Here is a 27,966-nt window from a genome sequence, read left to right as displayed (position 1 = left end):
TGTGATCTCAGGATGCTTGGAAACAGGGTTGTTCACTCAATAGCCTGACTTCAGGTTTTGCTTCTTTATCTTCCATGAAGATAACGTGGCACAGCGTGAGGTTGAGGCAAACTCCTTCCTGCTAAAGCATCATCAGTTCTCATTCCAAAGGAAATTTGGAGTGTGTGTTCAAGCAGATTCTTGTGGGGTGGTTGCTGCTGTGTATTTTTTGTTTTGCTTTTTTAATCCCTTGGTTTTCGTTGAGCTGAGAACTTCTGCAGCGCCTAGTAATGCACTGAGACATTATTTTTCCAAGTGATACAAGCCTTCAGGTTTCAAGAAAATATATCCAGGATCTGCAGAGTTGCCATTCTTGACTAATCACAAAGAAGGATTTGAATCTTCAGATGGTGCTTGCAAAGCTTGCCCCTATTTCCAGTCCCAGTGCTTAAAAGAAGGGTGCCTGCTAGCTCCTGGGCTGCCTGGCAGTTTACCTTCCCACTCCTCCTCTTTGAAGGTTTCTTCTCCCCTGTTCTTAGAGGCTTCTACCTGGGTAACTTTTGCAAAACACCACTTAATGGCAGAGGCTTTTTGGCTCCCCTCTGATCTGTGCAGCACTATTATGGAGGCAGTCTTATAATCAATGTAATTGAAGATCAGAGTTAATGAGGACCTCTGTGTCTGCAAAATCCCCCAAGCGATGCTGGGCCTCAGATGTTAGATAAGGAAATGATTGGGCTGAACTGAAAATCTATTTGGCTAATTAGATGATGCATATTCCCAGATGCTAGTGGGGAAAAATACACTTCACAAAATAAAGAAACATAAGATTTTGTAAGAAAAGGTTTTTTTGGCAGGAATTTACTTTAACTCTCAGGGGGGAGAGCGAAGGGGAGTTTTTCTGGTAGAAGTTGTATTGGGTCAGCTCACTTGCCTTGAGCTGGGAGACATGAAGCAGAAACAGCCCTATGGACTGCTGCCCTCTCCCATCCTGGTCCTGGGATCTGACTGACTGCTAGACATCATCTGCATGAGCTGGGAAAGTGATGCTCCAATCCTATGGATCAGAATAATTGCATTTTGTCTGCATTCCTGCAGAGATGCAGGAATCAAAACCAGCAACTTGTGACACTCATAGGATAGGGGAGAGTCTTGCAGGGGTTGTCCATTCTCTGGGCATTTTCACATGCGTGCAGCAGGCACGAAAGAGTGCAGATTGACTGATCTATCAGAGAGGGGAGGAGAGCCTGCAACTGCAGTTCTCTGCCTTTGCAGGGAAGGTTTCTTTCCTTAGTACTGAAGCAACAAGAACAAACTGGCTGTGCTGTGGAGAGCAGTGGGTCAGTAATCGGAAGTTCTGCTGCCTCATGTATAGATTCCTCTGTACCTTAATTAGAATCACAGAATCATAGAATGGCTTGGGTTTGAAAGGTCCTCAAGGATCATGAAGTTCCAACCCTGCTGCCACATGCAGGGCCACCAACCTCCACATTTAATACCAGACCAAGTTGCCCAGGACCCCATCCAACCTGGCCTTGAACACCTCCAGGGATGAACGGGGCATCCACAGCCTCTCTGGGCAGCTGTGCCAGCACCTCACCACTCTCATAGTAAAGAACTTCCCTCTGATATCCAACCTAAATGGTCCCTCCTTCAACTTAAAACCATTTCCCCTTGTCCTGCTATTATCTGTTATACCCTTTCAAAGAGTTGACTCCCCTGTAGGTCCTGGAAGGCTGCAGTTTAAGATAACCCTTTTCCTTCTTGCGACATGCTACCTTTTGGCATAAAATGCTTTTCATTTTCTTTTTATACTTGCCTTACACACTTTTTTTCCACTCTCAGGCAGCAGCTTCGTTGTGAGCGAGGGGAGCTACCTGGACATCTCCGACTGGCTGAACCCAGCCAAGCTGTCCCTTTATTATCAGATCAATGCCACGTCTCCCTGGGTGAGAGATCTCTGTGGCCAGAGGACCACCGATGCCTGTGAACAGCTGTGTGACCAAGAGACAGGTAAGGGAAGCCTGGGGAGAGTAGAAACCTTGTAGAGGCTGGAGGTGTGTGGGAGGTTTGTCTCTGGCTATGTCAATACCTGCATGGCTCACCCATGCCTGGCATCAGGGCAGAGGGCTGAGTACCAGCAGGGTACGTATTGGTGACCTCCATTAGCAAGCATTAAGCAGCTGAGTGCCAGGATGGGGAGTAGAAATTGAGTAGTAGAGTAGAAAGTGACAGGTGGACCTGTCACTTCTTTTCCCTTCAGTGCTTCTGCCCAGTGTGACCTAGTGCTGATCTCTTCTCCACCTCTCTTGTGGAGCTGCAGACACCTTTATCTTTCCTAACCTATAGATGAGCTTTTTGCTGTGTGCTCTGCTTGCACGTGGATCTGCAACCTGCTGTGCTGTGGCTCAGCCGTGTGTGGGGCCAAGGAGAGAAGAAGTGCCACCTTCCTTCTGGCCCCATTCTCCTGTTTAATGCATGGGGAGCAGCTGCAGTGAGCTGGGAACCCAGAAAACAGCAAAGGTGCAACAAGGAAACGATGGGGGTCTGCATGAGTGGGACACGTGAGTGTGTGACTCCAGCAAATACTAAACTAAGTTCCTTAAATCCATTTTGCTTATCAAGACAGTATTCTCTTTTCATACGCTTGGTCCTGAGGTCTTGTCTGTGCGAAGGTACTGACAGGTGTATGCACAGCAGAATAGTCACTCTGAGTTCCCCATGCTGAGTAGCTCTGGGCATCACCTGCAGCCTAGGAGGGCTGAGGTAGCAGCCCCTGGCAGATGGAGGTGATGTGAGAGCATGTGCTTCAGCACGGCGTGATCACTTCAGGCATCAGCAACTCTCAGCCACCTCTGAGATAAAGAAAGACGAGTTCAGTTCTACCCAGGGGAGGAAGAAGAAAAAGCTCCTGCCTCCAGCAGAAAACATGAGGAGGGTGAATGGAGGCAGCCCCGATGCTCTGCTTGCCAGTCTTGTGCTGGCCTTGGCACTGATGCAGGCCCTGTGTGGTGTTGGCTGTTCTTCCACAGCAGCCCAGATGCTGCTCCCTTTGCATCCCCAGCTCTCTGTAGCAGCTTGTCCCTCTTGCTGGATGCTCCATGCTCGAGCAGGACATGTCAGATCTCATTTGCAGGGAAGGGAATGATGCTCTTTAGCTCAGCTCCAGCACAGTGCTGAATCCCAACCTCATCAGCTGCTTTACAGTTCCCATTCCTGCTTCCCATCTGACCAAAACCCAGCAGCATTGAGTCTACCTGATACTGGTTGAAGTATGGTGTGTCCCGGATGTGCCTGGGGGAAGGAAACAGGTTCAAGGGGCTGTGACCTGCTCAGAGTGGGAGAAGCAAGGTGGAAAATCTGTGATGAATTCAGGCAGGCTGTGATCCCAGTGCTGGGCACATCGGGCAGTGTCTGTGTGTCTGTCTGTGCCTTCAGCTCTGTGATGGAGGTGAGGGCAGAACAGCCATGCACTGAACCATCAGGCTCCTTACCTCAAATCTGTACACCAGCTTTTTTCTTCTCCCTTCAACCTGGGAATTTGCACATGGATAAAGCAAAACCTTTCTCCTGTCTATGCCAGTTTTATTGCAGGGGTAGGGCAGGACTGGCTGGTGGGGCTGTGGATTTGAAGTACGAGTTTCCAGACTTTACCAAGAGCCGAACAATTAACTGCCTGCTGACATTGAGTCCTTTGGAAGTACCTATGGGACTCCCACCCTGGGAGATAGCCCCCAGCATCGCTTCCAATCCTTGCTGTTGATGAGCCTTCAGCTGGTGAGAAGTTTCCATGCCAGGCTGGGAGCAGATCGTAATTCCATGATGCACTGCATGTATTTTTAGATTTATATTTATTAATGTCATTCTATTTTTAAGGGTGATTTATTTTTATCACCACGAGAGAGAGAGGCCTGTGGTTTTACAAGGGGACATAAATCCTTTCTAGATTTCAACCTTTCCAGGTCAGGGATTTTATCATCGCTGTGAGCATCTAGAGGAACGGGTGCGGGGGATTTCCCTGCCCTCCATCCTCTCTGGATGGGGGAAGAGGGGTGCTGGGCCAGGGTTTGTCCTGTCTAGGGCATGAATGCCCTGAAGGTTTCCTTTATAAGGAGCAGCAGGGCAACCCCTGAGGTGCTTCAGTGTGTTTACAGCCACTCTGCCTTCGGTCCCCTTTGGAGGCCGCTCTCTCCTTCATTGAATGCCTTGTCCCAAAGCTTTCTCCCTCTAAGCTGAATGCAGACCTCCTCCACCTCTATGAGAGGACTCATCCTCAGCATTGCTGGCACAGGTTTGGACAGAAGTCACCATGTTGCACATGCGGTCTGGTGACGCTCAGCCTCTTACTCCCCTGGGCTGAAGACCTCTTTAGGGTTGGAGTTTTGTGGAATATCTGTCCGTGCAATGCGCTGATTCGTAAGCAAAGCCACAAGTGCTGCTTCAGGATGAATAATAATCCACGCTGAAAACCATGGCTCGGAAACGCTAGGAAACACCAAAACACATCTTGCTTGCCTGACCTTAATTTGCTTTCCCTTGTGTCATCACAGTGTGACTCATTCTTTAATTAAATGATTGCTGCCCCTGACAAATTTCAAGCCCTCTCTGCAAAGCACCAGCTCATCAGAGCTTTTCAAGGAGAGCACCAACATCTGCACAGGAGCAGAATATCATCTGTGGCCTCGAGTGAGCCGGGTGCCTCTCCTGACTCTATCCTCACAGTGTGGATGACGCACTCCAGAGCTGCACCTCGGTTGGGTTTTCCAATGGACGTAGCATTCATGCCATGCTCTGAGATGCTTTTTCCTACAATCAAGGAGTGCTTTTTCATTCACCTCCCTTACCGGTGCCAGTAACATTTATGAGGGCATCCTTTTTTTGGTGGCATATGCAAATCCTGATTTGTGAGCACAATTACCTGCTTTGTATGCACAAAACTGATTCACTTGCACATTCTGTGGGCATCACTTAAGAGACCTGCTGGAGAATTGGTCCCTTAGGGCCAAACGCTGGAAAAAACAGCCTCTGATTCTGTGCTGTCAGGCTTGCCAGAGCAGTGGCATAAATGAGATGGATCGCTACCTTGATTAGCAGGTGCAAGTGCGTTGATTTTTTTCCCCATCCATAAATCAGGCACTTACCCGTTAAAGCTGTCTTCTATGCATTCACAATTGATTGCACCCACAAAACAATAGGCACATGCTTGTAAGAACCCAATTAGGTGTGGTAGCAAAAGGTCTTTTTCTAGAAATTGGCAGGGGGAAAAGAAAAAGAGGTTTCCATCATCTTCCAAATGGGTGAGTTTGTCACTGTGGCCGCAGATGGCTCTGCTGGCCTGGTAGGAGTCGTGGGTGGGAAACAGATGGAAGTCGGTGTTAAATGTACCCATTCTTTAAAGGGGGTTGCAGAGCAGGACATGTAAATCAGCAGATGACCAACCTTGGTGAGGGGTTACTTGTGTTTATGAAAACAGCCATTTTCGTCAATAGTTCAATTTAATATCATGTGGCTTTTGTGCACATCAAGTAATATTTGTTTGTTCTCATGAACTTGTGCTGTTTTCGCTGTTGGAAGATCCCGGTGTCTTTATTGACTTTGACTTTCATCAGATGAGGTTCTGTCTCTCTAAGGTATGTAGTTTAATAACTTGGTCAGAACTCACACAATGTGCAATTGCTTTTCGTGCGGCGGCGCAGCTTGCCTTGCGCACCAAGCAGGGCAGGAGGCAGTTAACTCCCAAGCTAACTGCTTGGGGCTGTGGTGTTAGACATAAACAGCAATCAAAATGCATGCCCGCGAGGGGGCTGAGTTAAGGTTATCTGTGCTGTCTTGGCACTCTCATTTTCTGCCATTAGAGTGTTTAATCCTGCAGCTGCTAATGTTCCTGTAATGGCATTTCTGAGCCTGTCTAGAGGCTGCGGAGAGGAGGGAAGGGAGGGGAGCGCTGTGGCTGGAGGTGCTCCTGGACACATTTTGCCTGCTTGGCCCATCCTACCAGCCCTGCTGGCTGACTTTGGTGGTGTCAGAGCAGAAGTTGGGCACTGCAGAGCACCCTTGGGTGCTGCCTGCTCAGGACCTTGCAGCAGCCGCGCACGTGTGCCCGCGGGGAGCTTCCTCAGCAGTGCAGCTTAGGAGCTTAGCAAATGATAATGAGAATAATATCTGTGTCGAGCGTAAACCCAGAGACAATCCTCACAAGTTAGGTTTGCTCTCAAGTGCTTTGATGCATCTGGGCAAGGAGAGTGACTTGCAGTGGGGGGAGAGGAGCGTGTCTGTACTGTTGATTCCAGATTTTCCCTCTGCATTCACAGCGGAGCAGAGCTGTCTGCCTCTGCTCCCAGCCACTTCAAGCTGTCCCTCATGCCTGTATCAGACTGATGCTGCCCATTTGCTGCAGTGGAGGATCTCTGGGGGTCTGCTGGTCATCCTGCCTTGTGGTGGCTGTGTTCCTTTAGAGAGGAATTAAATAATCAAAGAGAAAGAAAGTTTGTTCTGATAGGAAAGAGCTTTCCTTTCTTGTTCCTTGAGTGCTCAACAGCTTTTAGTGAAACTGAATTTCTCATCAGGATTAAGCAGAGAGAGTTTGGAAAACGCCATCCCCAAAGGCCAGGAGCTGCAGATAATGAGGGTGGAAGAGAAACTTGTCAGAGCTGGGAGCTGCTGCGGAGTCATGGCCTCAGCTGGGCCGGTCCTGGCTGCAGCATCCGCTTTCTAAGGACCCCTCACTTGTCCATTGAATTTAGGAATTTAATGATTCATTAAGGCCATTTTTGTCCTTTCTGTGTTGAATTTTCTCAGATTCTCTTCCTCTGACATCCCACAGGGTTGCAGCAACCCATTTAAAGAAGGGTTTTGTAGAGGTGCCTTTTGAGCATCCCTCTCATCCGCACCTGTATCAATCAGAAACTCTGTGCCAACCCTTGTGCACATGTGCACTGTGCCTGTCTCTGGCCTGCTCATCCCCTCCATCGTGGCTGCTAGCCAGGGACAGGAGCAATGTGTGCAGTATTGGGGTGGTGGCAGGGACTGAAGGGCTAAGCTTTGCCCTGGAGTGAGTCCTGCAGCCTCCTGCCTGCACCCAGGGTGCAAGTTGTGGTTCTGGGAGAGGTGCCCAAAGGGCCAGAGCTTGTGCTGGGGTCCCCAGGGCAGAGGCACAGTCCCTGGCTCCGTGAGTAAAAGTGCTGCTGCCTGCAGAGAGCAGCTTCTCCGGGAGCGCAGGGACTCTGGGAGCCTCTGCTGTGTGCCAACTGGAGGATTAGAGAAATCCCACAGCATTATCACAGTAGATCACCTCGCCCTAACGAGGATAACAGGATTACCAGCACACTGGCGCAGGAACGCTTGGCTGCATGGCTCTCATGCAGCCTGGCTGTGCTGCTCTGTGGATAAGCAAGGAGATGGCTGGGGGATGTTTCTACTTCAGGATGAGCAGAAATGTGGTGTGATGAGTGAAATAGGAGAAACCTTTTAGCTTCCTGTGTAAATGTGTAGAAAAGGGCTGAAGTCCTCATTGCACTGGTCTGGATGCAGCTGGAAGGTGCTGTAGGCCCTTGCACCAAGCTCCTGTATGCTTTCCCTCTGCCCTAGGAGCACAGTGGGGGTTCAGACAGGCTCCTGTCCTTTGGGCACAAACGAGCCGTGGGACAGCCCTGAACTAAAAGCTGATGGTACAGAAGAGTGGGGCTGCAAAGTGCTCCCGTACTGCATGGTGTGCCATATGGAGCCCTGTGCTTGGAAACAGGCAGAGGAAGCTCCCACCTGTGTGAAGCCACCAGGCAGATGTGTGCTTGGTTTGCCCACCTCCTCCATGCTCTGGGTCCTGCTCCTCTTCCCAGTTGCAGCAGCAGTGCTGGATTGTGGCAGGGCTCTGTGTGCCACTCGGTGCTGCTTTGATCTCTGTGCTTGCTCATCTCCCCGCCAGCCCTGCGGACATGAAAGCACAGCAGGAGGAGGCTGTGAGACGTGTCTGGGGGCTCTGGATGCACCCTGCAGCTTCTGCAGCCCTGGAGACTCTGTGCTCCCTGCTGTCAGCCATGGCTGGGCAGTCTGATCTGGCCTGATTCGTGGGTTCTGAATTTGAAAGAAGACAAATGGCTTCAGTATCAGTGTTTGCACCATGTGCACAGCACGGGTCGGTGTCTGCAGAAATGGGCTGCTTGTCGCAGCACTTTGGAGATCCCAGTTCATTTGTCCTCCCTCAGCAGAGGCAAAAGGTTTTGTAGCCCTGAACAAGAGCATTATTGTTTGGGCTTTTGGTGGTGGCAGTTTGTAGCAGCATGTTGAAATCTGCTCTTAAGGAAATACACTTGCTCAAAGGAGGAATTAGGGGCCCCACCACGGTCGCACTGAGCTCATGCTGATTCACCCCACAGGCCACAGCAGCAGCTGATTCAGCATCACAACCAGCAGGGCTGAGGACAGAAGAAATTCCAGGATATTTTGGGTGGCTGAAGGAGGAGGGTGCTGGTAATCTGGCCAGGGTTGGAAGGGACCTCAGGGATCACGAATCTCCAACCCCCCTGCCAGAAGCAGGGCCACCGACCTCCCCATTTAATGCCAGCCCAGGCTGCCCAGGGCCCCATCCAACCTGGCCTTGAACACCTCCAGGGACGGGGCATCCACAGCCTCTCTGGGCAGCTGTTCCAGCAGCTCACCACTCTCTCTCAGCCCTGCACAACATCCCTGCTGCGTGGCGCTCCCGCTTCCCGACACAAACCTCCCTATAAACCTCCCAGTAAAGCCTCCAGCACTGGCTGTAGCTGTTGAAGCTCTAGGATTGAAGTCAATAAAATCAATATTTCCACAGGTTGATGGAGTTCCTCCTTCCGACATCGAGCTGCCTCAACTGTAAACAAACTGGCGGACAAAATAAACACATCGTGCTGCGGGAAAGGGGTTAACGGCCCTGGCACCTGCAGCCATCAATAAGCAAGGCAGTGATCGGGCTGTTGGATGCCAACCTCTATGGGTGTTTCCTTTTCCCCTTATTTGCTCTAATTTCTGTGGCAGGCTGAGAAAGTGAGCCGGTGCCCCAAGACTCCCAGCTGTGCTTTGCAAGCACTCTGAGATGTCTCTCATTTGCAGATCATATATTTGTTGTGTAATAAGCGCCGGGAATTAATGATCCATGTCGTGGCTGGGGGAACTTGTGTACTAAGCACCCAAGGAAAGAAATAACTTTTCTTTCTTTTTTAACTCACTGATGGAGCCATTAGGACGTGCAGTTCTTGTCATGAGACCGCCCTGGGCCAGGCAGGCTGCGGCATGGTGAGCTCACACCGTCTCCTTCCCAGCTCCATCCCTTTGGAGAAGTAATGCTCCTGCCTCTCCCATTATGAATCATGAGGTTAGCAGCTTTTGACACATCATAAATCAGTGCTTGGAAGTTGCTAGGACAAATCCCAGGACATTTAGTCTTTAATATTAGACGCGTTTAAAGCAGTGAATATTTCATGAAGGTGCTGTTGTATTTTAGCACATCATTAGCTGTCTCTTTCTTTGCCCCTCCCTTCTCTTTCCCTACCTCTCCTTTTCCAGACATCTCTTACAATTTCGTGGGCTGCACCCCCGTTTCGTTCCCTCCTGACAATAAAGCTCTTTACTGTAATCCCTGCAAGACACGCTAAGCTCAGCTGGGGACTGAGGTGCACACAGTCTCTGCCCACCTGCAGCCTTGCTGGTGCTGGGGGCTCTCTTTCCCTGCCTCCCCCCTCTTTGTGGTCCCCCTGGCTCTGCCCCAAAGCTTAAAGCCCAGCAATGAGGAGCAGCACAAAGCGAGGCAGAGGGAGTGGGAGAAGTAATCGACAGATGCTTGTAAGAAAATTCCACGTGCAAATCCAATTCATCTTTTGATTTTGCTGTTTCTTGCTCCGGGTTATATATTCATACTGAAAGCAAGATCGATCTGGGCCAACCTCAGGTCTGTGCTCCTGCTGTCAGCAGGGTGTAACAGGAGGTGGGAGCCCCTTGGAATGGCAGAGGCTGGAGGCCAGGAGGGGAAGGAGTTTGATTCTTCTGCACTGAGTGAGCTGGGGGGTTGCAGAGGGGACTGCAACTATGGGGTGGATGTCTGCAGTCCTGGAGAGATGCTGGTGTTATATTGAGCTTCTTTGGAGGCCATAAGGCTGGGCTTGGCTGGGCCTGGGGAGCTGAAGGGATGCACATGGGTTGGGATCAGACATCTTGATTCACTGCATCACATCTCCAGCTCCAGTAACACATCACATAACCTTGTCAGAGAAGTCATAGAGTCATAGAATATCCTGAGCTGGAAGGGACCCATAAAGATCACCGAGCCCAGCTCCTGGCTCCAGACAACTCCATCCCAAACCCTCTGAGAGCAGTGTCCCAATGCTCCCCGATTGGCAGCTTGGGGTTATGCTCACTGCTCTCAGAGCTGTGCCATGCTCACCGCTCTCTGATGCAGAACCTTTTCCTGACCTTTTCCCAGCTGACACAGCTCTACACCGTTTTCACTGGAGCAGCCAATGTGGTGCTTTCTGCACAGGGAGGTTTTACATGTCCCTGGTCTCTTGCAGGGGAGTGCAGCTGTCATGAAGGCTATGCCCCGGACCCCATGCATCGCCACCTGTGTGTGCGCACTGACTGGGGACACAGCGAAGGGTGAGTGGCAGCTGCCTGTGCACAGCAAGCTGGCTTCATGCTGGGCTCAGCTCCTTTCCTCGTGACTTTCATCATTATCACCAGAGATCCGGCACCTGGCGGTGCTGCTGTCCTTGCTGGGGATGTGACGCAGCTTCTCTCTCCCTCTTGGTCTCCCAGGCCGTGGCCCTACACCACACTTGAGAGAGGATACGACTTGGTCACAGGAGAGCAAGCTCCGGAGAAGATACTCAGGTGGGTTGGGTAGCATTTGGCTTGTCTGTATTTGAGTTGGAGGTCCACCATTCACTGTGGATTCTTTATTCCTATATGATGTGTTTGTCCCCATTTCAGGTCCACGTATAGTCTGGGACAAGGCCTGTGGCTGCCTGTCAGTAAGAGCTTCGTGGTGCCCCCCGTGGAGCTCTCTATCAATCCTCTTGCCAGCTGCAAGACAGATGTTCTGGTGACGGAAGATCCGGCAGATGTCAGGTAGGAAGCAGATTTCTCATTTTACTCGTGCTTAAGTGGCTAGGCTGGTCTTTAAATTGCTACTGAGGATTCAGTAATTTATATAATAAGTTTGATCAATTTTCTTCCAATAAGAGATCTGATGTGGTTATTTTCCATGTGATTTTTGGTTGTTATGGGTCTAGGCCAGGTATGTCATGTAACTGAAGCCTGACAGTCCCATCAGGTGAACTGGTCAGGCCTGTGACAAGGCTGTTTTCAAGTGGCTTTAATCTAATGTTTGTTTGCATAGCTTTAGTTAGTGCATTTATAGGTACAGAGGATGTCATCATCTTTCTGAGGTGCTGATGTATATCACATCTACTACACCGCTGATTTTCTGTTTCGGGCCTCCTGAGAGGCCAGGGTCAGAGCCTGGTGAAAGATTGTGTTGTTTGTTCAATTACTACGCAATTAGAGGGGTTGTTTTTCTCCCTTGAGTTCAGCAGATGCCCAGATTTTTCTGTGGCTCTCCCATTCTCACTAGCTTGTGCTTTAGCCAGACTTCCTTTGACATCTCATTCAGCAGGGCTGAAGGTGGGCAAAGTTTGGGGCTTGGAAAGAGAGTCAAGGCAAAACAGTTGTCTTCTGTGCCCCAGCTGGAAGGTGGTGTTGTTATTGCTCACCTCTGCTTGGTTTGCAGAGGTTTAGCTGTTTGATTTGTAAGGTATCGGTGTGTATTTCCTCTCCTTGCTTAAATCTAGATTAAGTGTGTGATCTCAGAGTGCCAGGGATTCCCTAGGAGTCCTCCCTGCCTTCCTGCTTATTGCCTTCTCCTATTCAATGAAGACAATTTCTTGATGTGCTAATTCTTGTCTGTGCTGTGTGTCGTATTCCTGGGAATCCCTGTCTCCCCAGCCCATATTCTTTCATTTTCTAAGAGCAATGGGATATTGGATTTCCACTTTTCTGTCCCATCACTGTGAGTCTTGGCAGGGCTCCTGGTGGAGGAGTGCTGGGGCAGGAGGGCAATTTCTGGCCCAAAGGCTGTTGTCTGCTCCCCTCCAAAATGAAACCCCAAATGAGAATTCCTAATATAAATATCAAGAGTGACCCAGGTAGAATAAAAGAGGTGAGTTCATGGTGCTTGTATCGTACGTGAAGGAGATGCTAAATTATTAAAACTTTAATAAACGTAATAATAAATATTTGATGCTGAATTATGGAGGATTTCACAGATACAGTGAAAACTCCAAACTGAGGTGTTATTATTCCTGCATTAGAACCTAAATGCTTCTCAAAGGAGGATCGGGCTGGCAGCTCAGGTTCCTGAGCACCCTGTGAAGGATGGGGTGGAGATGGTGCTGCACAGGGGCTGCTGAAGGTGCTGGTGCAGAGCAGCTGTGCTCGGGATGCTCAGTGTGCAGCCCATGAGGAGGGACGTTGTGGTGTTTGGCACCTGTGAGCATTGCCTGTCCTGTCTCCATATTGAGGCTGTTAGGAGGTTTTACAAAATGAGAACGGTACTATAAGGCTGTTCATCTTTGCTTTGTTCCTTTGGACTGAGACGTACTTTGGTAGCAAGTCAAGGGAGTGGTAATGCAGCAGTTCTGGTGGTCCAGGTGTCTGAATGGAGTCTGGTAATTCTGGACCTGCCATTGGAGTTGAACACATATTGTCCAGCACACAGCAATTCAAGAGTCATCCCTCTGCCCTCCTGCAGCCCTGCTCTCTGGAGCCGTGGTGGCACTGCTGGCTGCACGCTGTCAGCTCCTGCTTGTGTGCTGTGGTGTTTTAGCTGTGACCCCCTCCATGTCCACACACCAGCATCAGCCCTGTGCTGTATTACAGCAGCTGGAGCACGGCTGTGTCTCAGCTCCCGCAGTGTCCCGTGTGCTGTCCTGTAACACCACGATGATAATTCAGTCCAGTATTTTTTCTGTACCTTTAGTAACAAGCGTACTGCATTCCTCCAGACCTTTCATTAGTCTGGCACCTTTTCACTCTGAGGTCATTTCTTGTGAAGAGTTTAATGGAGGAAAATTGCAGAAAGCCTGGCTTGGAGGAAACAAGTGATGAAGTCTTTACAGCACGGAGGGTTAAAGGTTTGAACACGGCCTTGTGGTTTTATGAAGACGCTGGGGACTGCAGAAAGGCCGGGTGGGGCTGTGCCATCAGCAGATCTCCGGAGCAGTGCTGGCTCCCTGTGGCTCACAGAGATGCTGTTCTCCGTGTGGTTCCCTGCTGAGGCTTCCTCCAGCCTTCTGCCATGGCTGCAGCCCACCCTGCAGGTAGGGGTGGCAGGTGGGATGCTGCCTGTTGTCTGGTGTGCACTGGACAAGGGAAAGGGACTCTTTTTGGTCCTTTTGGAGTATCATTTGTCCTGTGGGATGGAACATTGCTGTGTTTGTTCAGCGTGGGCTGCTCAGCCCGTGGGTATCTCTGTGTATATATCAGGAGGACATGCAGCTCCTGCTCCCAATGCAGCGCTGAGTTGCAGCAGCAGCCTTTGGTGGCTTTCCAGGTGTGTGGGGTGACACCGGTGCTGGTGGCACTGGTGCTGAAGGTGTCCCCTGGAGGTGATGCAGGGGCTCCTGCCCTGTTGTCACTGTGCTGGTGGTGTCACCCTGTGCCCATCTGTGCCACCAGCTCTGCAGAAAAGTTTGTAGTTTCTCCTGAGCAGGTATAAATCAGAGGAGCGAGCCTCAGCTGCTGCCTGACATGACATATAGCTTTATTGTTATGGCAACCATAGAAACAAATAAAAGCTTTGCCTTCGCTTGACAAGGCTTTGAGATGTCCTGATGGAGAGACAAGTGTTCAGTGGCAGAATGAATTCTCTTGAACTCTCTGTCAATTCATCTTCGTTTTGCTCCCAAGCGAGCCCCTTTGCTCTTGGAATTCTTTGCCAAAGTACAATCAGTGAGATTTTTTGTTACTTTTATTATTATTATTTTATCTTCATTTCTCCCAGTGCTGCACACACTGCATCTGAGCTGGTTATGCTCCCCAGCTCTGAGCCTGTGCGTCCCGTGGAGCAGGGGCTGGCCTGTGTTGAGGATGGGAGCTGTGTTATCCTCATGACACGTGGCCTGACCTGGCTGAAACTCTCTGTATCAACCAGTAACACCAGTGTGGCACCAGCTTTTGCAGCAATTTGGGTGCTTTACACCTTGCTGTGAGTCTCCCTGCACTCTCCGGTGGAGGGGGATGGAAGGAGAAGTGGAGGAGAAAGGCAGAGGGAATGGGCCAGGAGAGGGTTTTGTTAAGCATCAGCAGATTTCGTCTCCTTGACACCTGGGCCTCACACCTCATCTGTGGGAGCACAGAGAAATGAGCGCTGCTTCAGGCAAACCCGGCCAAGGCTCAGGAGGGTTCTGCTGAGCACTCTGCTCCAGCACAGGGTGGGTTCTGTGCTTATCTCGAGCACCACCCAATTTGGTGCAAAAGGGCTTCTCTTGGGTTCACTCCTGCTATTTCCTCTGCCTTCACGGTCTGTCTGTCCTTGCAGCATCACCTGTTCCCGAGCCTTGGGATGTGTTTGTGCAAGGGAAGCGCTTTTTGGGGCTGTTTCTCAGCAGGAGCAGTGACCCTGGGCTGCTGCCTTCCACCTCTTTCCCTGATGATAACAGCAGCCACAAGTGCCAGTGATGCGGCTGTGAGTGGCTGACAGCAGGTGTCTGTGATGAATGGACGGCTTAACGTGATGGAGCAAATTGATCATTCCATCACCAAGCACAACTTACTCATTTCTGGATGGAGGGCAATCCATTACTGCATGCTTTGCAGAGTCTGGCCTGGGCTTCTTAACACCCCAATGTGCTACCAGCTCAGAGGAGCAGCTCCTGGTGCTTAACACAGGATAAAGGCAGCCCCCGGCCTCATCTTCCTTGGGGAAAAGGGCGGATGCTGCTCAGAAAGGCAGCTGCCAGCCTTTGCACTGCGTATGTCAACCCCACATCGTCCTGGTGCTTGTGGGATTTTCCTGCTCGCTGCCTCCCGGTTTGATTTCCTTGAGCAGATTGGAGGAGTCAACTCTGTCTCATTTGGCAAAAGGATGACTAAATGGGGCTGTAACCTTGTGGCAGCCACTGACAGCTGCGAGCAGAAGGAGAGAGGAATCGCAGGAGCGGTGCAATGGGGAAATGAACAGCAGAGAGGAAATGAGGGAAAAGAATTAAACTCAATCTGGAATCACCCAGGGAATGTCTTGGTTAGGTCAGAGCCAAACCCGTGCCTAGCAGCACCTCCCTCACACTGGGAGGGTGCAGAGACCTCACTGTGCTCTGTGCATCTCTGTGATCCACCACCAGCAGTGGGATCTGCACTGCCAGAGGCAGAGGGATATCAGCCCTCCTTCTTTGTGGGCTTTGCAATAATCCCTGCTACAGCAATGCTGAATTTCCCTTTTTGTGTGATTCCTGAGCTCTTCATACTGCTCCATAAAACTACACAGAAAATGATCAAACCACTTAGGGGCAATGCCTGTAAATTTCAGCCGAGCTCATAGGCAAATCCGTTGCAGAGAGCACGCACCAGTTGTGCAGCTGAGTGATTGCTGCTCCTCTCATCAACGGTGCCACAGAGCCCGGGAGGGAAAAGCAAACAAATGCACAAACAGATTTTGTTTATGTATTTATTGAGACAATTAAAACCCCCAACACTTGCCAAATACACACATGCTGTCTCACACCCGGAATGGTTCCCTTTAATGTAGCTGGGATCTCCCATCGCAGAGCAGGATTTGGCACTGAGCTCTGCAGCTTCTCCTTGCCACAGATCTTCAGTTGCTGGTAGCTGTGTGTTTGTGTCTGTCTGTCTATCTGTCCATCAGAGCAGCTCAGCCCTGGGCAGCAGTATCCTACTGGCATCCAAGCAGGACCTGGACATAGGGGATTTGCAGGGCAGGCAGTGGATTTGAAATGCAGCACGGGTGTATGCACTTAGAGAGATGGAAGGTTGCTAAGTCAGGCGTTAGGATTGCTTTAGTGAAAGGAGCTCTCCCTTCCCTGTTTGATGGCAGTATTTGTTTTTACATCCCTGCCTTTGTTTCCTATTAAACATTGGCTGGAGTATGCTTTGTAGCTGCAAGTTCAAAAGCAGCACAGCCCCATGGCTTCTCATTTTGTCCAGCCTGCCTGTGCTATTTTTCTCTAATTATATATTTTCCCTGCATCTGAGTTTTCTTAGCTGTCCTTTGTGAGTGTCTGCAGCCTGGGCAGGGCACTGGGAAACTGGGCGATCACCTCTTGGTAGCAGCTGCATCCAGCTTTTGCTGGGAGACTCTCTTTTCCTCTTTCTCCTCCTTTCCCTTCTCTTCTACCCTTGTTGTTTGTTTTGCAGTGAATGATCGAGCTCTGCAGCCTGCCTGGGGTTTCATAAGGATGTGCTGGTGTCATCCAGGACAGCCTGGGGCAGGCAGGAGGCAGCTGGGGACACAGTGCTCCTGGGCTGTTGAGCTGGTGTTGCAGCAAAGGAGAAGGCTTCGTTTTGTTGGCAATTGCACATGAAGGAGAAATGAGTTAAAAACCACAGCATTGCTTGGGGAGGGTGGGATGCTGAGGGTTTGCAGCAGGAGTGGCAGGTGCTTGCTGGGGATGGTGGGGCTGTGAGCAGAGCACAGGGCATGGCTGCTGCTGGGAGGAATGCTGTGCTTCTGGAGAACACCAAGTTGCTGGGAAAGGACACAGCAGCAGCACAACTAGTGTGGGGCAGGCACTCGAGCACCAGCAAACACAAAGAATTTGCAGTCAGCTTTGCTATCTGTTACCAACCCTGATGACCCAGGTTGACATCACTCATCACAAGCCAAGTTGTGCAGTATGGCATTGGTGGGTTCAGGAGAAGGACAGCTGAGGAATGAGAACAGTGCAGCAGCACGAGGCCAGGACTCCCTGTGTGCCTGGGGAAGGATTACCTGAGCCTGTGCTCCCTCTCCCAGGGCTGCCAGGAGCAAACCTGTCCTGAAGGCACTGCGGTGCTTTGAAGCAGGAGCAGATGGGACGATGGCCCATTCCCACCTGGCTGTATGCCTCCCCTCCAGTTCAGCTGTGTGAGTGGCAGCTACAGTCCTGTGTGGGGCTGTGACATTGGGAAAAGATGAATACCTTTTCTTTAGCTATTTTAAAATGCAATTGGAAGGAACTGGCCCCATCAACTGGCTGCTTCCGATGAGATTTCAGGTGCCATAAACTTGCCCGATGTGGTCCATTTCTGCTCCTCCTTTCTGGTTTTTATCTCCCATGACTGCTGTTGGATCACTTCATTCAGAGGACAAAACTAATAAAATGCATCCGAGCTGAAATGTTCCTGGGAGCGTGCCAGCAATGGAGCAATGGGTTTCGGAGCTGCCAGAGGATGAGAAACAACCTCACAGTGAAGGCAATGGGAACGGAGGTGGACATGAGCTGGGGAGGCTTGTCCTTCTGTCTGAGGGGTGTTTCGGGGAGGACACCATCCCTTGTAGGTTTGGAAAGGACCTTTGGAGAAAATCAAGAAAATCAGCCCCTGGGTTCATTTGATTTCTTGGTAGTTTTTTAAAGGGATGGTGGATGCACACGTGGCTATGGAGGAATTGTGCTCACTGACAAAACTGCCTGGGAAAACCTTCATTCAGCTTCAACCACAGAGCAACCACAGCTGCAGCTGGTGAACAGAAGAGGCTGAGGTATCCCAAGATAGATGAAGTTAATTAATGTCAGCTGAGCTCCTGAGTAGCCAGGAGATGTTTCCACTGACCCTGATGTGCTGGGCAATGCCACAGAATCATAGAATGACCCAGGTTGGAAGGGACCTCAAGGATCACGAAGCTCCAACCCCCTGCCACATGCAGGGCCACCAACCTCCCCATTTAATCCTAGACCGGGCTGCCCAGGGCCCATCCAACCTGGCCTTGAACACCTCCAGGAACGGGACATCCATAGCCTCTCTGGGCAGCTGTTACTCTCATAGTAAAGAACTGCAGCCCCGCAGCTGCAGCATTCCCCATAGGCTTTGCTTTGCTCCAGGTTGTCTCTGTGGCACTCGGGGTGCTTTGTCATTCCCTCTGCTCTTGAGATACCCATAGGGAGAGACAGTGCAGAACTTCCCAGATGTAAAGCCCGGAAAGCTTAGCATGCGTGTTGCGTCTGTATCAGTGTCCTGTGTCCAGCATTGCCCATTGGCATGGAAAATCCTTGAGTTCCTTGTGCTGTGCCACAGCTGCAAACCCTCTGCCCTTTGCCTCCGCTGTGTCTAGATTCTGCATCATTGCCCTTTTTCATCTGCTTATTCACCGTGTATTTGACTTCTCTGTCCATGATGTATCTGATGGTAAGTCCTCCACAGGTTCTGTGGCCTCCCCAGGTCTGGCTGCTGGCTAGAAAGTGAGAATGAAAAACACCCTCAACTTTTTCTTGCTGCTACACATATAAAGCCCGGGGTTCTGGTGGGCGGTGGTGCTTTCCTGAGTGGCACACTGCATCACATCAGGCAGAATATTGTTTGGAGAGACGACATCAAAGTGCTGCGAAGCTGGAGAGGGTGGGAAGGAGGGCTGGGGAGCAAGCAGGAGGAAAAATAACACCAAGAAAATTAGGTGAAGCTTTGCAAAATAATAATCCCATCCTGGGAATTGCCCTGCTTTCAGTGCCTGAAGAATTCCTGTCTGCTAATCAATTCAGCTCCAGACATTTCCTCCAGTGCTTTTGATATAATGAGGTGCTGGCGGCTGAACCAAGAGCCTGTTGTTGTAGCTCAGGGTGCAGGCAGGGGCACTGCGGCTTTCTGTGCCCTCCGTGTGTCACTCAGAACATGCTTGGTGCCAGTGTCCTGCTGCCTTACCTGCACACTGTGGGATGGGCTGAGCAGTGCCCTTCCAGGAGCCGGGGGAACCCTGAGTAACTGACTCAGAGGAGCCAGCAAAGTGACTGCAGGGGAAGGGGATGTACCCTGCAAGGCCACATTCATGTTCCTTGTCAAGCTCTCTGGCAGTACCCAATTCCCCTAGACTGAGGCTCTCTCTACCTGCTTGCATCTGGGCTATGTAAATATCATTAGTGTGGATGAGAGCCCATAATGCCATTGAGGCTGTCCCTTTGGTGATGTTCTCAGGCAGCTCTCACCCCAGCTTGGGGCCATGAGATGTCCCACGTCACTGCCTGCCCATGTCCTAGCTAATCCTAATCGTGCTGCTCCGACCACCTGTGGATAGGGGCTCCCTCCCTGCAGCAGCCCTTAACTCAGAAGCACACAATTAAACACCAGCTAATACTTCCCTGCTACTGTGCAGGGCTTAAAATGACACAAATGAAGAAGCTGAGAATTAAGGCAGGATACTGTGTAAATATGCACTGAGATTTTGCAGTAAGAAGTCTCTTTATTCAGTTCAGTCCACATTTTCTTTCTTTTCTTCTTAATTAGTGTGTATTAGACACACTTGGGCAGAGCTGAAGGTGTTGGCTCTGAAATGTGGTTGCTCTGGAGTTGGATGCAGCTTTGGGCCGTAGCGGAGTAGTTTGTAAAGGGTTAATGATGAAATGGTGGGTGGTTTAATAAAGAGCTCCTTGACCTGTAGAGTCCGAGAGGCAAATACGTTGCTTATAACCATCTATCGCAGGGCTGATCCGTGTGTAATGGGCCCTGACATCTGCCAGGGCTCAGCTACCTGAGTAAATGCTGCAGAGCAGCTGCTGTGCGCCAGCTCCCCAGGGGGGTGCCCTGAAAACCCTGTGGAAAGGGATGGAGTTAACCTGCAGCGAGGCTCTTGAACCCAGCCCCTGTTTATTCTGTGCGTGCCCATGCTGACAGCCTGTCATCTGCTATTAACTCTCATTGGAAGTGTCACTGCAGGCTCTTAGAACCAGAGCTGAGTTTCCCGGTGGCAGAGCCTGGTGCACGAGGTCCCCGTGTGGTTGGGTGTTGGTACCCAGCGGTGTTCCTCCTCTTGATGTGTGCTGATGCTCTCCTTTGGGGAAGCAGCGGGTTCCTGCTCACTGGCAGGAGCAGGGCTGGGGAGGGAGGGGGGCGAAGCAGGCTGAAGGGAGAGGAGCCATCTGTGAAGCTGTTTGGAGTCTTGTGGGTTCTGCCCATCCCTGGGTCAGGCGCCCACACAACCACTTCCTCAGAGCTCATCCACAGAAATAAAAGTGAGTGCAGAACGCTGTGCGACCTATTTAGGGAAGGCACGTTTCTGCTCTGCCTTGTGCTTGTGCAGTCCTGACAAATCTGCTGCTTTGTCCTCTGCCCACAGCTGAAATCACAATCCGTTTAGACTCATCTGCGTTTGGAAATCAGTTACCTTTGGTCTGCACTTGTCTTCTTTTCTCTTATCTCACACATGGGGCACAGGCATTGCTGTGTCTACTCCACTGATGTGCTAGGTAAGACTGTGCCCTGTGTGTCTCGGTTAACCTCACCTATGCTGAGAAATATCTCCAGTTATGATGAGCTCGGTGAGCTGCCCTGCAGAGCCCCACATGCACCCCTGGAAATGCTCTGTGCTGGCAAAGGTTGCTGCCTTTACTTTGCAGGAGGTCAGGTGCCAGCAAAACATGGAGGAGGACGCATAGGTGGAGGAGGTTGCACTATGGAGTGCAGTGGAGCAGTTTCTGTGTTCATGTTTGCTTTTTCGGGGCTGAGGGAGGAACACGTGCATCATCCTTTAAATGCACGTCTGTGTGAGCAGCTCGGTGGAATTTTGACCCAGCAGAGCACTGGTTTGTGAGCAGTTCTGGGCTTTTGGAAAGTCTCATTGCTTCTGGCTGTCACTGGCAGCACAGGGAGCACATGTATGAGATTATGAAGCCCAGTCCTCTCGCAGTTCCTCTGTCCTAAAGTAAGGTAATTTCTTCATCTGGGCAGCCTCTGGTATGGCCAGAGGTGTTTTTGGGATGGCAGTGGCTTTGGCATGGTCAAGCATGGTTCTCTGTGCCCACCAGACCAGTGCTCTGAACATCAGCAAGGCAATGGGAGCCAAGCTGGGAAGTCAAGCCCTGCAGACCTGACAGCAGCAGATTTTGCTTCCCAGCTCCTCCTTGTTCCAATGAGAACTACCTGACATTAGTGCTAATCAATTCCTGAGCAGCGTGAGCAGTGTTGCTGAAACCTGCCCTTTCACCATCCAGCACAACTCACAGTGGCTTTATGATCTCTCACTGCCTTGCAGCTGAGTGTGAATCCCAACGTGGGTCTGCTTTGCTAATGACTTTCCTGCATCATCCTATGGAAAGGCCTGAGAGATCGGGTGTTTCACTTGGCTCAGAGGAGAAAAAAAAGCCCTTTATTACAGAGAGAGGAGTGATCTGATTCATGGCAACTCACCCATTGGGTGTACAAGCTGAGCCAGCCAGTTAGCATGCCCAAGATCTTCCTGAGCTCAACCTGCCTTCAAGCCCTGTTGGTCTCCATCACCCATCCAACCTGGCAGTTTCTTTGCCTCCCAGCACCCAGAGCTGCCCAAGAAAGGATTTCCTGGTTCCTCCCAGTGACAAAACCAATACCAAAGGCTTCCATTAATATTCCAGGAGTGGCAGAGAAGATTGACTGCCTCATTAGCAGGCATCGTGTGAAACTCTGACAATAATTAACAACTCAATGGTCTTATTTGCTGGCCTATCACAGAAGTATTCAATCAAAAATGTAATTTGCTCGACGCTCCCATTTACCATAAAGAGAATATTCCTTCAAAGTTTTAAATAGACTAATTAAGAGGGAAGAAATACAGGGGAAAAAAAAAAATTATTAACAGTATAGTTTTAATGGGAAATTACTGGAGCATATTAATAATGCAATAACCATTTTTAACAGCTGTCTGTCAGTTTGTGGGCCGGGGTAATTAAATTAGTCACTAAAGGGTTAGTCAAATTAGGCGTCAGAGAGCAGCGGCGGGGCGAACGAAGGCACGTCAAGCTTAATGCTGCAGCACAGGGAGGACGAGAAGGAGGAGGGGATGGAGGCAGGAGGTCACTCCACGCTGCCAGAGGTTGTGCAGAGCTCTGCAAGCCCTACGTGGGGCATTGCCCTAAAAGCCCCTGGGGTGCAGCGGGACTCTGAGTGTGGGGATGGGGCAGCAGAGTGCTGGCCGTGGGCTGGCTCCTCTCTAGGAAAATCACAATTTAAGAATGAAAAAGAAAAAAAAAAAACCCACCAAAAAGCTCCTCTCTGAGCATGCGCACGGCCTGCAGTGGCCTCCTTCAGCCTGATGTTGCTGCAGGTTTTAATCTCTTTGCAGAGCCAGAAAGCAGCTGTGCAGGGGCTTTTTGGCAGTTGCTACCAAGGCTTTATGTTCTGCGGGTTTCAGGCTTGTGTTCCCCCCGCCTCCCCCCCTTCACCCTTTTTGAAATGAATCTCAGTTAATTTGGGATGTTGTTGAGTCTGAAACACATCTTTCTTGCCGCCAGCCTATTAAAAAATGTATTTACAGCTCCATAAAGCAAAGCCAGCTGTCAAGGTAATGTCCTGCTGGCTCCAGTGTGTTCAGGGCATGGGGTAAGGATGTGGGGAGGTGCTTGCATGATTGCAGTGAAGATTTTAAGCTGAACAAAGAATTTTCAGGCTGGGAAAATCATTGCCTTTGCCTGGAGAGGTGTTTGTAGGAGGCCTGGGGTTCCCTGCCAGAGAATGGTTCCTGCTGTGATTCACTTTCCTACTCTGCTCACTAAATCAGGATGAGGATGTTGGCCTCCGGGTCTGCGTGGGAAAGGATTGCTCCTTCCAGTGTGCTCCTCTGAGACTTCAGACGTGTCCTCCATTTTGTATTGACGGACTGGGACCTCTTCTGTAGCATGTCTGTGTTGAAAAACAAACCAGGTCAAAGCAGTAACCAAAGCACAGGTGATTCTCTGATTCTCCAATAAACCCTCACCCATCAGGAGGTACCAAACATGGCTGGGGCTTCTGGAGGGCACAGAGCTTTCTGAAACCACAGCCTAAGTCATGCAGAACAAGAACATGTCTTTCCAAATATTAGCTAGCAGCCCGGTCTGTTCTGTGCGTTCCTCTTGGGCTGATTTTGCAAAGAAGCTCTTGGGTTTTGAAATAGATTGATTGAGGCCAGGTCCAGGTCTGGTTGTTCCCATGAGAAGTTTCAATTTTCATCAGTCAGTGGGGTTTGGTAGCATCCTTTTTTTCCCATCACACCCAGTTTAAGCTGACTTCAGAGACACTCCTGCCTACCTGAAGTACTTGGGACTTTGTGTTTCTTTCTTGTTTTGTTTTATTTTTTTTTTGTACCATTAGGGTGAATTGCAACCTGCTGTAGGGAACCTGCTTTGGCAGGGAGTTGGACTCAATGATCTCTGGAGGTCCCTTCCAACCCCTACAATTCTGTGATTCTGTGAATGCAAAGTAAGTAGTTCCTTTAGCTGAATGCTTTGGGGAAAGCAGTAATTCTGTTATGCTGTAGAAGATGGTGCCTTGCTGGAAGGGCAGAAGAGACCCACTGGATCCATGTCATCTGGCAGTAAAACCACCCAATCTCCTGGATACCCCAGCAACTGCAAGAACACGTTCCCAGCTATTCTGCAGCTTGGGGAAGGGCTGGGCAAGGCGCTCTGGCAAAGGCAGGCTCTGCTCTTTCTCACGTGCTGGAGAGTTACGAGCCGTATAGATTATTTTAATGGCGGTATTACTTCCAACTGTGCCTCCACCATCTGTTCTTCCCCAATTACGGATGCAAAAACCCAGCATGTTTCTCCATTCCGGCAGTAGAGAATGAAATACAAGCGCTATAAAAGGGTGTCTATTCCTTGAACAATGGAGTTGGCACCTGCAGCATTTCGCTCACGCTCGGTGGTCATCGTGCCCTGCCTGGTCCCAGCTCTGCTCCCTGCTGATGCCATGAGCCACACTGACAAAAGGAAGATACTCATGTGCTGTATGTTTTGTCCAAGCTGGGCAGGGTGGCAGAATTATTAATACTGAGCAGGCGTTGTGATGCTACAAAACTCAACAAGAACCTCTTACCTCCAGTGCGGCGATAAGTGGGACTGAGGCACGGCAGGAGGGAGGGAATTAAGGCAGGACATCAAAGACTGGCTTCCATCAAGTAAATCATGCCATTGCTTCAGTAAAAGAACCCTTAAATGTTTTATTAGGGATTTTCAACAACTACCAAAATTAAGATGGAAGGGATGAATTATTAAAAAATAGATTAACTAAACTAGCCTCTGAATTAAACATGGAAGGTAACTATGAGGAGCAGCGCTGTGCACTGCGGGCAGCCAGTCCTTCAGCTGCGCTCGGTGCGGAGGGGAGCAGTGCAGGTGGGATGGAGGTCATGCAGGGTGTTGGGTGCTGACATTGGGACGCTGGCTTAAGGGACCAGTGGGCTGTGCTGGGGATGCTGGGGGTGCCTGGCCCTGCCCAGAGCTCTCTGCACTCCTATCTCGTGCTGCAGTCTTTTCAAAGTGAGACGACGCTGTCACAGAGTGGCCTGGTGATCTAAATTTGCTGTTCCAGATCCTGGAGGTCTGATCTGGCCCGATGTGATGCGCTCAGCCCATGTACATGGAGCACAAAGAGCAGGAGGTGAGGAGATGCTTTTCTCCCTGTTATTTTTGCTGCTCCTGCCTCCTGGAGGTGGGCGCGCTGTCTCTGGGTGCTGAGCACAAGATACGATGGAATTTCGCTCTGTTTGTTCTCCCCACTGCCTCTCTTTCTTCTTCTTTCCCCGACTCATTCAAAGCTCTTACATGCGAGCTCACAATGCAGCTCCTGTGAATGCCAGCAGTCGTACAGCCGCTAGGAACAATTCACAGTATCTGCCACAGCATTGCTTTAAGGTTCACTCTAATGGAACGAGTGGAAGCTTCATTCATAATAATAATAAAGCACTATTTTGCAGTTATATACCGCTTTTCATCTTCACGACTCAAAGCAGCATTAATTAACTGCACGGCACCGTGGGAGCTAGGTAACTGTTGTTGTCCCCATTTCACAGTCTGGAGCAGTGACATATCTGGAGTTGCTCGCGGTTGTGCAGTAATTCAGCATCAGAGAGGCAGTAAATCCAGAAATGCCAACTCCTGCTCTGTGCTTTATTTCTGGGGAACGCTCTCTCCTCATTCCTCTGGCAGAGCAGCCCCTTAGGAGATTTAAAGTCATCTTCATTTCTTAAACTGAGCGTCGGGTAGAGAGGGGGATGTTGCTGGAGTTGAACTGAGGCTGAGGGGGGCTCCTGTGATGTGAAGGGAAGAAAGTTCCATGCCCCCAGGCTGGCGGTCGGCGGTCGTTTCAGCTTTGCTGGGCTCCTTCCTCCTTCCATCGAGACAAAAAAATTGGAGAGGCAAGTTCTCCTTGGTCTGTTCTTTCACAAATACGCATCCATAAGCCTGTTTTGGTAAAATGGCAACAGACAAAGAAAAAAGCCTCAAATTCAGGCTGTTTTCGTGCTTGTAAAAGCTCGGGTTTGCCTCTCTGGTGAGCTCCAAAATCTCTTGGTTAACTCCTTTTCCAAGGGTCACATTAGCAGCCATTCCTAGGGATGCTCCGCATTGACTGCAAATCAGTTTTGTCCCTAAGCCACCAAAGTGTTGGTCAGTATTTTGAAAGGGCATTTGTCTGGGAGACGTTGGGTCAGCAGCACTGCATGTGCAGAATGCACCAGGGCACTGCCGTGACCAAAACATCGCCCATGACCGGGCATGGAATGCATGCCACCGAGTGCCACACATCCCATAGGAGCCCCCCAGGCTCCGTGTGCTGCAGGGACCCCACGTCCCGTGGCTGCTGATGGGCTCCCAGCATCCCATCACCTGCAGGGCTGAGCGTTTCCTACCCCCTGGCATGGCAGGGATGCTTCCCCCTCTGGAGGCGTTTCCCAGCACACCCCAGCCGTGCTGCAGCCCCACAGCTGCCCCTGCCTGGAGCTGCTTGCAGAGCGCCTGCAGTCTCACTGCTCACAGCCTCCTTTGTATTCTCTCCTCACCCTGCCGACCTTAGCTGCTGCTTTGTGCTCTACAAACGCCCGTTTTGTACTGAGCAGGTTCCCGCTGCTGCCTCCTCAGCGCTGGATTTTACGTTTCTCTCTCTCGTATCTGGTGAAGGAAGCAAACTGTATTCCCTGTAGTCCCCTCACGTCCATGCAAGCAGGCTTCAGATTAGCATGGAAATTTTTCCATTTAGTCCCTTTCATTAAAACAGACATGAAAATAAAGGTGGTGGGTGGAATGTGATGGGCAGGAAGAGGGTGGTGTTGCAGCACGCAAAGGTTTTTCTTTTCCTTTCTTTTCTCCCCTTCTCCTCTTCCGTTGTGATCAGTCTCCAGTTGCAAAATGTGCATCCAGAGAGCAGATTCCCCAGCAAGTTTCTCCTGATCTGCTTTGACAGATCCATCCGGGCAGGAGTGCTGATGGCCACATCCCATGTGTCAGCATCTCCTCATGTAGCTGTGGTTCACACTGAGCGTCCCCGCTCCCATTGGCTGCTGGCAGAGCTGATGTCTGAGGTCAGGATGGCTCCAAGGGAGGGATGCTCCCATCCCATGCACCTCTGCCATTAGCTGCTCAGCCCCTTGTATCCCATGCAAGCTCTGCTGTAGCAGGGCTCTTGGAAACACATTTGGTGTGGGATGCTTTCAATCATTGACCTGGGTAAGGAATCTGCCAGCAGGCACAGGGCATTCTGCCTTTAAAATAAATACATGCATTCTTCATGTTGCACTTTGTAATGAGATCTCATGGAGATGTACAAAGGCAGGATGTCTCCAGGTGTTTGGTACATGGCTGCGTCCAGAGGAGCTCCGAGGAAACCCAGACGTGGCGTGTGAGCACAGTGCTGCCTGTTGAGTGGGGCTTCATGATGCTCAGTCATGTGTATGGGATGCCCTGTGTACTTATCCTGGGATGTGCTCAAGGCCAGGTTGGATGGGGCTCTGGTTGGTGCTGATTTAGTGGTTGGCAACCCTGCCCACAGCAGGGGCTGGAACAGGGTGGTATCTGAGGTCCCTTCCAACCCATGGCATTCTAGGATTCCGTGATTCTGTGTGGGGTTGGGGTGCCCTGTTCTAAAGGCACCACAGCTGAGCCACAGTGGAGTCCTGAGTCCTGGCCCCAAGAAATCCCAATCTCCAGTGCTGGGCTCCATAGGAAACAGGACAGTTGGTCCCCACCTGAGGTATGGGCTTGGCTGCTCCAGTTCCTTGCCTTTTTAACCCTCTCCCCTCCTCAGGTGAATGATGATGTTCCTTTTTCCAACACTGAATTCAGTTTATCTTGTGTATTGACCCAAACAGAAAGTCAGTGTTTTCTTCATCTGCCATTTGCACTGATGGCAGCCAATTTGGGTCGGCAGGAGCAAAAACGGTTGCATCAGAATTCAGTGCCAGCTTACGTCTTATTTTTTTAAATGCTGATTATCCTTTTTTTTTCAGTACACACCTGGCCCTGGACACAGCATTTGCTACAGGATATAGCTGCAAGCAAGGCTAAAAATGCGCGGCCCCTGGGGCTGCAGAGCTGGGAGGATGCCTGCAGGGCTGCTCATTATGGGCACTGGGGGCTGCCCACTGCCTGCTGGTGCACGCAGTTTGGTTACGAAGTGGTCACATCTGCGGGCTTTGTGCACATCTTAAGCTCTGCATCTTCCTCTGAAGTCTGGAGGCCACACTTTTCAGCTGTTCCCCAGGTTAGAGGGGTGCAGGCACTGCACTGCAAGCTGTCCAGGTCTGTGTTTTGTGTCTGATGGCAGAAAGCTTGCTTGCTGTCCACAGAGAGCTTGCATCTCTGCTTGGGTATTCATAAGAGTGCAGGTCAGCAGAGGTTCAAAACTAATAAATGAGCAGAGCTGTCCCATGCACTGGTCTAAACACAGCTGACCCAAAAAGCTTCCAAGCTGGGTACAGCTGCTTTTAAGCAGCAGGGATGTGCTGACAGTGCTCTGTTTTGCAGTGGTCAGAGATTAAGGAGCTTGTGGTGCGTTCATGGGGAAGGTGCAAAGGAGGTGAACCTTCTGGCAGGG

At 50.5% G+C, this 27,966-nt stretch overlaps 1 protein-coding gene across 2 annotated transcripts in view; it reads left to right on the top strand.

The window, feature by feature from the left end:
- ASTN2 (astrotactin 2) overlaps positions 1–27,966 on the top strand; it is a 257,628-nt gene that overhangs the window by 94,886 nt on the left and 134,776 nt on the right. For both annotated transcript variants that reach the window (XM_052669629.1, XM_052669630.1), the window contains exons 7-10: positions 1,825–1,992; positions 10,518–10,602; positions 10,762–10,836; positions 10,936–11,073. In XM_052669629.1, coding sequence (XP_052525589.1) covers positions 1,825–1,992; positions 10,518–10,602; positions 10,762–10,836; positions 10,936–11,073 — 466 coding nt within the window. The remainder of the gene's footprint in view (positions 1–1,824; positions 1,993–10,517; positions 10,603–10,761; positions 10,837–10,935; positions 11,074–27,966) is intronic.

This window comes from Tympanuchus pallidicinctus, unplaced genomic scaffold, assembly GCF_026119805.1.
Source record: "Tympanuchus pallidicinctus isolate F22 unplaced genomic scaffold, pur_lepc_1.0 scaffold8, whole genome shotgun sequence".
NCBI lineage: Eukaryota > Metazoa > Chordata > Aves > Galliformes > Phasianidae > Tympanuchus > Tympanuchus pallidicinctus.
The sequence above is the reverse complement of the archived record's forward strand: the minus strand, read 5'-3'. Positions and strand labels throughout refer to the sequence as shown.